We start from the raw sequence: 11,815 nt of genomic DNA on the forward strand, positions 1-11,815 counted from the left end.
GGGGCTCAGTTTATGCAATGATGTTGCAAACCAGCAGGACTTTGGAATCCAGCCAGCCTCTCAGTAGCAGCTACTTAAAAATGTGTTTTTACAGGCAAGCCACAGGTATTTCCCTCCTGGGGCAGGTACAGAGATATTATGCTACCAGCTCCATGCAGCATTCTGCTGTTTCTGAACTCCGCCAACACCCAGGGCTGGTTTCCTTTGGATTTGGCCTGAACGTTCCCAAGTAGGCACCCACTGACAGACGCATCTGAAAAAGAGCTGCCATTCAGGGAATTCACTCTTGGACATCACTTCCACCTTCTTTCCTATAGAGTCTTTTGCTGCAAAGAGCCTTATACTGAATGTTGTGGAAATTTCAAAGTTTCTTTATTGCAAGGGGCAATGAATGGTCTCGTGCGTGTCTAAAGCTTAGGACAGGCAGATGTCACAATCTAAAACAAAAGCTGTGTGCATGTGCTTGGGTTGCCCCAATGCCCCTTTCTAGGACAGTCATCTTCCAGGTGTCCACAGTTGGCTCCTCTCTGTCACCTCTAGCTGGAAGATTGAAAAGAAAATGGCACAGCAGTTACATTATCTCCAGGAATAGCTGCTTGAGAGCTGGCCTGGTCTGCAAGCCTTTTGGATTCGGGCAATAAGGTTAGAGAAGGAGAAGCTGGGATAACAAAAAGTCCAATTTCAGATATGTCGGGAGTCGGAAAACAAGCAAGGGTAACATTGGGCCCCTGCTGAACCAAACAGGACAGCTGATAACTAACACCCAGGAAAAAGCCAATCTGCTTACTGGGTACTTTGTGTCACTCTTTCATCAGTCCAATGGGACTGCCCTGCCTAGAAAGATGTGGGATGGCCAGGGTGAGGGCGAATTTATACCCAGCATCGGTGCTGATCTAGTAAAGGATTGCCTTTATTAGATCTGCTACTGATGTAGAATTTCTTTTCCATTTTGTGATTCAGCTTAAATGCTCTCAGCCTTTTTATCTGAATTCCAGTCTGGAGAGTGAGCACTAATACGGAGTAAGATTCACATTTTAACCCAGTTTTAAAAACTTGAATCATTAGCCAATCCTTTCACTAAAAAAATTGAGCCCTATTTTATCTCGAATAAAAAGATTAGCAGGCATAAACAGCCCCACTAAGCCCATGCCTCCCTAGTTACTGCCCTCCATTTCTAAGGAATCAGTTCCCTACCCCCAAACACAGAGGTATTCTGGTGCCCACAGCACCACTTCCTACCCCTCAACTGGAGCCACCGTGACAAATATCACTTACCTATATCCCACTGGCTTTAAGGAGGGTGTTTGAGAATAAGTGAGAACAAAGGTTCACCAGAGGAGTTATAGCTCACATCTTTTGAGTGACTGGGGAAAGCCTAGGGAATAAGATGCCAGAGGCACCTTTTGGATGGCTTTGAGGACAGTTTCATATTGGAGTTCTGACTCGGAGGGAAATGCTTACAGCTAATAATACAGAGGGTGATGATGCCTAAAGGCCCCACCTGGGAGCAGTGCCCCATCATTCTGGGCAGAGTGCCCCTGAAGAAATATAGTCTATAAAAGCATAAAAAAAAATAACTCAAGGATAAAAATCTGAGAAACATACAAACAGATAACTATGGTAACGGCAGGTTGGAGACTGTTTGCATTTATATGGAGTCTTCCCTCAGGTCATCCTCTTTCTTAGGTTTTAAGGGTACTTGATGGCCGAAAGCTTGTCCAACTGCTCTGATAAAGCTCTGGCCTGAGTTTGCCAATTATTGCACAGACTGTCTGGCACCTCAGATGCCCACCACACCAAGACCTGCCTGCTGTCCCAGTACAACACTGGGATCTCCATCAGGTTTAATTTACCAAACCGTGATTCTCCAGATTACTCCTCTATAGGATTTCCCTCAGGAAAATACTCTTTGACAATCTGTTAAAACACAGGCAATCAGCAGGAAAGTACCTACATTTCAGGTAATAGCTGAGAAAATATACCACAAATCTGGGTTGTCATTCAATCCCTGAGTTAAACTAGACCCACTATCAAGTCAGGTGTGCTGTTTTGAAGAAGGCGTAAGAAAAAACGCACCAAAAAGAGATTTCCACACACTGTGACACTGTGGCCTGGCACAACAGATTAACAATTATTATTTATATCACCATAGTATGCACAGGCAGCATTTAGAATTTATTTCCCATAGCTATAATATAACCATAGTTACACAGGGGGCGTATCTACATGTGTGCATTTACTGCACAGTAGCCAAAATTACTGCTCAGTACAGGCACACATCTATATGTGCATGCCCGTACTGCACAGTAAGTATGGTGATTTATGCCTACTTGGGCATAATTTGATTTATGCCTGTTTAGTTACTGCACAGTAACGTATGTGTAGATGCCTTACTGCACAATAACTGTGTGTCTATGGATTGATTTGGGACTAACTTTAGTCCCAAGTCAGTCCACACACTGCATTAATGTGCTTTAATGCCTGCACATATAGATGCTGACCTATTCCCGCTTAGTACATGTTACTTACTGTGCAGTAAATTTAAGCCAGCATAAATACACATGTAGATATGCCCAGGATGTTGGAAAACAACCAAAACCTGTGCCCACTGCATTGATCATAGAAAAATAATTTTCCAAAGTTTGATGGCAAATTAATACTTGTTCAGGGTGAAAGGTCTGTCAATTTTCTTCTCTAAGAGGTATAACTTTAAAAACATGGAATATAAGGTAGCTGCATAAGAATGGACTACATTTAATTAAAAATCAAACAAATCCTGAAGATTTTTCCCTGAATCAATATAAAGTCCAAGTATTAAGCCTTATGGAAAATCCTTTACAGCAATAAACGAGTGTGTAAAAAAATACATAATCAGCTATGGTACTAACTTGTTCCATACTGGAGACAGTAACAACATTCCCACTGAGGACAACATAAGACTCCAGGTTTGATCAATTCCTCACCCAAATCTGTTCTGTGGAGTGTGAGTAATTTCATCAATGATCTGAAATTAGTTACACTCCTAACAAGTTTCACACAGCAATTTTCAAAACTGAATACAAGGAGTGTCAGGTTGTAATTTCCTTTCTGGCTCCAATACTAGATTCCTCCCCTTTTTCAACTCCACTATTAAAACCAAGGTAGACACACAAGTGTGTGATTAAGCATGTTTAGAAGGCTAGAAAGACTCCCTGAAGAAAGTTATAACACCTCATAAATAAACTCTAAGCTAAGTCACCTTTCACTGACATCATGGTAGAATTTAGTAGCAAATATAAATTGAAACTAAATGTTTATAGACATTTCCAGATGACTATATACTGACATATTTGTATGATATTCAGAAACACTTGAAAACCATCACTACTTGAAAATGTTAGTGACAAAACTTCATCAAGTCATACTACACACTGCATATCAGCAGCTATATATAGTGGTGAAACATTTTGAAAAAAAAACAAACAAAACCTTATATTACAGACTCCAAATTCCAGAGTGACCCAAACCCACCCACCCCGCTTATCCCTAAGTGCTATTTACCTGGGAAGTCATAAACTATGGTATTTTAAAACAAAACAAAGAGAAAAATCAATTTTCAATTGTGTCAGAAAAAATACCAACTACAGGAAGCATCACCTGACATACAATCATTTAAGACCTTGGGGAACAGCCTGACCTACTGTAAATCACAACAATTAAAATGACTTGAATTGACCAATACCAATTTACTTCCTGCAGAATTGTTTTTCCTTCAAGTGGCATCCTAATTTATTTCAGCACATCCCCTTCTTTACTCTCCCAATAGCTGATGAAGGGAAACTTATTCCAACTAACAAATGAGCATTGTCAGCCAAGGGACTGCCACATTTCTTATTCTTCTCTAGTAAAGACAGCTATTTACACAGCCCTTTTCTAATTCTACAGAATGTTATCCAACTTGCAGCAGCTTTAGCATGGACTGGTTAGGTCTCAGGGGAAAAAATAAAAATCACTTACATTTTCCTGATATGATTTCTTACTACACTTGCAATAGCCCAATAGCTAAAATTATACTTTTAATCCCATATAGAATTTCAAAGAATATTAATTCCAAGATGCATTTAAAAAATTGGATGAACTTAGCTTGTTTCAGTCAAGGCCATCCTACCAAACAAAACATTGGTTACTCCAGAAATATCACCTCAATTAACCCCTAACCCTGGTGTAGATTCCGAAGCTTAACAGAGCACTACAAAAGGAAGCAGAGCACTTAACAGAGCTTTACAAAAGCTTAACAGAGCACTATCAAGAAAAGTAAAACTATTTCCAACACAAAAAATACAGGGCCATTTCGAGATCTTCAAGTTAAACTTCAATTGGGGCTGACTAAGGACTTAAAAGATTTGACTTCTGCCACTAAATGGTAGACCAGATTCTGTCATCAGTGGGACACTGTCAATGCCAGCAAGCACTTCCAGTGACTTCAGAGTAACTCATATGACTTTCCTGCCTAGTGCAGGGGGGCTGGACCTGATGATCTTGCAAGGTCCCTTCCAGTCCTTACAATCTATGAATCTATATGGGCAGGAACTAGAATCACAGAGAAGTAGGGCTGTTTGAGTAGTATATCTAGAGGTGATTGCATAATAGCTCAAAATACACTCTTACTCCTGTATATTAGGGGTGGTGGTAAGGGGATACATGTGCATGGGGGGGTTGGGGAGTGTGTATGTGGTGGGGTATGAGGGGTGTGGGTAGGATTATGGTGTGGGCTGGGAGTGAATAGGGGGGCTGTGGGAGGGTGTGGGTGTATGGTAAGGGTGGGGTATGTGTGTGGGAGGTCCTCAGAGACATGGGCAGGAGCACTATTGGGCCGGGTGGGGCTGGTCCTGCATGCTGCCATCATGTGCAGCCAGGGACTTGCGCAGGAGCTGCATGTTACAGGGCTGGATGGGGATGGGGATGGCCCTGCAGAACCCCCAGAGTATGCAAGATCCTGGATCTGAATGTGATCCCAGTTAGTGGGGCCTGCCCCACCCAGCCCCATAGTACACAGCTTCTCACACTCCCACTCCAGTCCCCAGGCACAGGTGATGACAGTATGCAGGGCCATCCCCATCCAGCCCTGTAACATGCAGCTCCCGCCCAGGTCCCTGGCTGCACATGATGGCAGCATGCAGGGCCAGCCCCACCCAGCCCAGTAGTGCTCCTGCCCATGTCTTTGGCCACACGTGGTGGCAGAGTGTGGGGCCAGCCTCACCCAGCCACATAATATACAGGTCCTGCGTTCCCACCCCTTTACAAGCCAGTGCATCCCTACAGAAGATGCGCCTCCGGTTACAACCCCCCCCCCCTTCTAACTGGGGGCTTACAGAAGGGCCCTGTGGGCCAAATGGAATTGCCTGGTGGGCCAGATGCAGCCCATGGGCCGTATTTTGTCTGCCCCACCCTAAATTAGATCCTGCTGACAGTCCTCCCATTGCCTTCCCTGGGACTGGATCAGAGATCATGTGCTATCCAGCCAGGCAAGCTTGGCCTTACAGAAGCCTTGAAAATTACTGAAAGAGGGAAGCCAGGGCAGGTTCCTCATTATAAACAGAATGAAAGTTCTTTTAAAACAAATCGCTATCCAACCAGAAAGCATTTTTTCTGCTGTTGCCATCCCCCTCTAAATCTACAAAATGCATCTGCATAAAAACTGTTGTATTCAATAGGAATAGGAATGAATCCAAAGTTGAAAACTAGAGCTCAAGGAGAAGAGTTGTAGAGAGATTAAACTGATGACATCGTCTTCAACAGAAATCTTATTGCTTACATGACTTAGCATTTCTGGCATACACAATCTAGCCTAGGAATCAGCAGCCAGTGGCTTGCAGGCGGGAGCCAGCTCACAGACATGGGGCTGCAACAACAGTCGCTTTCCCATGCTACCATGGAGAAAAGTAGCGGGTCCTAGCACCTGCCCATCACCTACCTGTGACCCAACCTGGGTCAGTCCAGCCCAGAGCCTTAAGAGGTTGCCAAAACCAATGATCTAGCCTCATAAAAGTAAAGTAATATTGTTGGATTTTTACAGTAAGGAGAAGGCCAAGAGAGCATCTGTGATAGTGAAAGAGAGGATCTAGAAAAGGTTTCACTGAATAAGATCTCCTCAATACATCTTTCAAAAAGGGCACAAAAATAGGGCAATCCAGAGGAGTCTTCATAAATAAGCAATGCAAGAGTTAGGATAAATCTTATTAGGTATAATGAAATAAACACAGAAAAACTCCCTTCAAATGTAGATACTTCAAGTTGCTTAAAAATCACTGGGTGCAGCAATGCCCAAAGATAAATATCACTTTAAAGATAAATTCTTTAATAAACCTGTTTTGCCAGCTATGAAATATATCTCAATTTGTTATATCATTTTCATCAGAAAGAATGGGGCCTTTTTGCTTGGAAATAAATCAGAGCCATTCATTTAAATAACGATGCTTTCAATGGCTAAGCTGCTGTCCTTACTGTACTGAGGTGTGCTCCAACAAACCCAAGATTTTTTCCCAAAATAACACATTATTTTAAGCCTAAGTTAAGAAAGTTGGCAATCTAAAAACAAGTCAAACTCTAGTATGTGAACACACACACAAAATCTAGCAAGCTGTCCTAACCAAGGTATTTAAAGTTTTCTTCATTTGTGAAGGTGCCAGTGTACCTATAACTAGGAGTCATATAATTTTTATATTCCATTATATTTAAGAGAGAGTTATGTTATGTTTCTACTTGCCTATAACACCTGTTCAGAAGGCACACTATCCCCCTTATGTGGGGCATCATCGTTTTCTTTTTCCAAGTTTGGTTTATGCAGCATCTTGGCAGAATTTATTTTGAAAATGAGTGTCTATGTATCTTAATTTTCGTTTTGATTCTTTGTGACAAGACCAGCCATTTTAAAGCTTCAGTTTTAAGGAATCATTTCAATTCCTCCATTTTATAAATTCTTTAAGCTGCGATTTTTAAATTATTAATGCTTCAGGAGAACCCAATGCCCGCATTGCACCACTGAGTTTCAACAGACGACAACATCAACTCACTGTCAAAACAAACATTTTTTTTGCAATCTGAAACCCTTTGAAAAACATAAGGAAACCAACTTTCATTTCCCTTCACCTATTGCCATTATCTCAATGAATCAGAAGATTCTTAAGAGGTGAAAAAACACTTAGGGACCTGAATGTCTTCTACAGTGCTGCTGTTACAAATGTTACATTTGGTAGGTTTGATACAATGAAGGCACACCTATGGCAATTACTTCACAGTGAAAACTGAGTACCAAGTAAAATAAGAAATAGTAACTGGATGTAAATTGATTTGAGATTACCAAGTAAAACAACTTGTTTTCCAATAACCTTAACTTTACTTCCTTTTTTTACCACCCTTACTATTCTTACTAGCTCTGTATCACGTTTAAGGGGAATTTAAAAATAAAACATTAAACAAATAACCAATATAAAAGCAAAATAAAATGTCTTTCAAATGTTTCTGTGCTGAAGTCAAATGTATAGTTTCCAATCTGATAATGTTTGAAAAAGAAAAGTCTAGCAAAAGGCTATCTAAATATAAATCCATCGCTGCATTATCATCTATTATGATTGCAACGGCACCGGAGAATAATTCTTTAGTATATTGTAAAGATCCCTAAGTGCACAATAACTATCAACTGCTTATTTTAACTGTCAAATATTTAGTGTTTATTTTAAAATTGAACAAATAAAAACGCTTCTTTATTTAATGATAAAGAAAACTGAAGCCACTTTCATTCTGAAACCATCAAACAAAACTATGCTAGATAACGCATTACTATGTACACAAATCTAACTGCCAAAGGCTCAGCCCAAACTTCAATTTTCTACTTCATTGGAACCCACAAACAAAATCAACTTTCTCTTTAAAGAGCCCCCTAACTCCAAACAATCATGCATCTTCCTTTTGTGGAAACATGACAAATGAACAGATCACATCACAAAAATACTGGAACTTTATTTTCAGCTTGGAACACCAGAATGACAAGAGTTGGGGGATAAAAAAAAGAACTTAAAAAATCTGCTGTAGGGAAAAACGTATATGATATATACTTTTCCTCATTTTTGCTTTAACATAAATATTAGTTGTTTTACTGATGAAAGAGCCAGTTATTAGGTAGCATATTTAATCTACCTGAACAATTTCTGCCAACTAAAATGAAGCAAACTGAGGTATTGTTAAAACAAAAGAGAATGGTGCAATCGTGTAACATATCTTGAACCTAATATCTAAAAACTAAAAGAGTATCCCGTGTTCATTTAAAACAATTCACACAGAAAGCTAAATTATGTCCAGTCTCCAAAATAAAGTTGGCCAGTGAAAGAATAAAATTGTGTGCGTGGGGGTGGAAATCATATGAAACCTCAAATGTAATTTTTTTTATTCACGTCATATCAATAGCGAAACACATTTTGATCAAGAGCTCAGATAAGACTGACAACGAGCAGACTATCAAAGCAGACACAGTATTCAGTACTATCGCTCAGAATGAATTACCCTGTTAATAAAGCTTCAAAACGGCTCTCACTACTCAAGCTGCAGTACAAATTTTCTAAATGGAAACCTAGACTATTCCTGAGAGCTCTCCTGCTCAAGCCAAAAATCAGTACAGAAAAGTGAGAGGAAGAGGGAAAAACCCAGTCTGCCGATTTCTGTGGCAAGTTTGTTTGCCTTTTGTTTGGACTTTGATGTCCAAACAAACGGCAAGTGGATGCCACCAGTGGATGTCACTGTACACCAGTGGAATTAGCACTGTCCTCAGAAACCAAAAATGTTAACCTAGACTAAATCAAGCAAGACTAAGCATCATCTTCTACGGGACCTAATGGATTTGCCGTTTAAATATTCCAGGTGCAGTTTGAAATAAAAGGCAGAATACAAAACACAGCACAGAAATGAAAGAGACCTATTACGCTTTCTGGTCCCATAAGGTTTCATAGATTTCATAGACAATAGGGTTAAAAGAGACCTCGCAAGACCATCAGGTCTAGCCCCCTGTCAGTCTGGGAGGGTGCAGCTCCTGCTGCTATGTGCACCCCAAGAAGTGGGGGGGGGCATGTGCCCCTAGATCTGCATGGGTTAGGGCAACTGTCATTGCAGGCTGGAGGCAGGGCTGCCGCAGGCTCTTCCAGCTTGAGGCAAGGTGAACACTGGCGTCCTGGGGGCTCCGTTCCCTTTGGCCTGGCAGCGCAGCAGAGGCTTGCCCTGCTCCAGCCCCCAGCTCTGCCCCTCTCCCCCTGCTCCCAGTGCAGGGCAGGACAGTGAGGGGCCAGGGCCAGTGCAGAGAGGTAGCCACAGCCAGTGCAGGGTTGGGGGGGTGGCGAATTCATTGGCACAGGGAGTGCCAGAGCTGGGCAATGACCCCAAGCATGGGGGAAGGGACAGGCACAACGGGCCCCAGCCCCATTTCCAATCCTGGGCCTGGTCCAGCTCTGAACCCTGCCCAACCCCAGCCCCATTCCCTTTCCCCCTCCCAGTCCTTCCCCCTCCTCCCTCCCTTTCTCCCGCAGACTTTTCCACTGGGGGGAGGGGGGACACACAGACACACGTGCACATGCGCACACATTCAGCCCCTGCAAAAAAATGTTCTCCCTCTGCCTATGGCTGGGGTCAAATGATCCCAGCAAGAGAGGCATCCACGTGTTTCTTGAAAGCATCCAGAGTAGGTGTTTGCACCACTTCTGGGGGGCATCTATTCCAGGCTCTGGGGACACAGACACTAAAAAAGCTTTTTCTTATGTCTAGCTTGAAACTGTCTTCCTGGAGTTTGTGACCGTTACACTTCGTCTACCCTTGGGGGGCCCTGGTGGACAAACGTTCTCCCAGCTCCTGATGCACATCCATTATATACTTATAGGCAGCCACCAAATCCTATTCTAGGTTCTCTGCTAATTCAGAAAAAGTACCAATGGATAACCATGAAACAGTGCTTCTATTTCAAGTGGTTTAGGAAATCATGCTTCTTGTCTTTTTAGTTCCCTCACATTCTTATTTCAATGGATTCTTTTAACACAATCATGAAATGGAAGCTCCACATCCTGGCAAAATGTTACACTATTAAGTCCACTCCAAGGTCTGCACATGGGAAGCAAGCAAAAGACTTTAGTAACAGCGGCCATTCCTCAAGCAACAATATTGCCCCCTAGTCAATATGGGAGATGGGATTTCCACACAGGAAGCTCTTGTTTGTCACAGTGTGGTGAGGAATATGGTGTATATCTAATTGAAGAGAACCACCCTGTCCTCCCCCATAGCTCTCTCTTACTATTGAAGAAGTTCTTGGTTCTGAGGTAGCTGACACTGAGACGCAGGATGGACAGTTTATCCAGGCTTGAGATGACTTCATCAGGGAAAGGCAACAAGCTGGCCAGCCGCTCCAGCTCTGAGTTCAGCCTGTCCCTGTGACGCTTGGAGGGGTTTGACTTCACACCTTCCGGAGGTGGCGGCTTCACCCTGTAGGCAGGAGGAACAAAAACTGATGCACCTTGCACATATCTGTGCCCAAGGGAAAACTGACCCTCTAAAGAGCGCATGGTGATCTCCTGCACAGAACAAAATAAGGTACATCTTATGTCCCAACAGGAATCCTCCAGTCCTCGGTTCTTATCCTAGTATGAATCTATTCATTCAGCCTCATATTCAGTTGTACATATTAATCAGTGTTGGACTGTAAATGCAAATCCACACTGAGAGAAGTCCTACCCAAAAGTACTTACAATTACCCTCAGCTCTCCAGAATGAGAGCAAAGCGCAACTTTCCTTCAGAATCAACTATCACTGACTTACTGCAACAAGACTTTCCAGCCCTCCCAGTTTACACTTTCAGCCTTTCACTTACTCCTGAAATCAGAAGCACAACTTTTGGAAGGAAACTAATTAATTCACTTAGCTAGAGTGCCTTTCTTCTTGCCCTCTTAAACATACTTGAGAAATTCTTTTTATTTTGAATCTTATCCCATCCATTTTTAGCCTGTCACTGTGACTGCAAAGAATAAAGGATGGGAACATGACAGTAATATTCTCAATAACTTAATTATGGAAGTTCCTCCATCACCACCATGACTATTAATAGTTTCCATAGAAGATATTAACCTTTATGTCACTTAAATAGTTTTAGATGGCAGTTTAACAGCGAAGTTCACCACACATCACAACCATCAAGAACAGACATGACCGGGCCAACAATTTAGATAAAATGCGTTTGACTGAATTAATTAGATGATGTTACATAATAACGCATCCTTTAAGTTCATCTACTGTTTTAGTAACCAGGTGCAAGAAGAAAAAAGAGGAAGAATTTACTGAACACGAAAAGGCTGCAAATATATATATTTTTTCATTCTGCACATACTTCTTAAAAGAGCAGAAAGTACAAAACCTGAATCATAGAATCGTAGAGAAGTCAGGCTGGAAAGGACTGCAGGAGGCCGTTTAATCCAGCGGTGCTTAACCCGTGGGTTGTGACCCAAAAGTGGGTTGCAAGAATACATGAAAAGGTCATGAACAAACTTTAAAAATGGGGAAGCAGGGAGAAAAATGTGGGAAACTGTGGCTTTTTCTTGGCTGGCTGGCAGACTTCCAGCCCTGGAAGGGGCTGCCTGAGCCCCCTCTGCCCCACACACCCAGCCCTTGCCCACACACTGGGCTTGGGGGTGGGGACAGTGGGTCGGGACTGAGGGGCACTGGGTCAGGACTGGCCATTGATGGATCCTGATTCAAAAAAGGTTGAGGACCACCGATCTAGTCCAACCCCTTCTGGAGGCAGGATCATCCC

General features: G+C 42.3%; 1 protein-coding gene across 1 annotated transcript in view; it reads right to left on the reverse strand.

The window, feature by feature from the left end:
* The window catches only part of LOC109322463 (aryl hydrocarbon receptor-like), a 76,282-nt gene extending 65,708 nt beyond the window's left edge, over positions 1–10,574 (reverse strand). The window contains exon 1 of the mRNA XM_019553517.1: positions 10,307–10,574. Within this exon, the coding sequence (XP_019409062.1) occupies positions 10,307–10,574 (268 nt within the window). The remainder of the gene's footprint in view (positions 1–10,306) is intronic.
* Between the last annotated feature and the right edge of the window lie 1,241 nt (positions 10,575–11,815).

The sequence above is a fragment of the Crocodylus porosus genome, unplaced genomic scaffold (genome assembly GCF_001723895.1).
Source record: "Crocodylus porosus isolate Cpor-Errol unplaced genomic scaffold, CroPor_comp1, whole genome shotgun sequence".
NCBI lineage: Eukaryota > Metazoa > Chordata > Crocodylia > Crocodylidae > Crocodylus > Crocodylus porosus.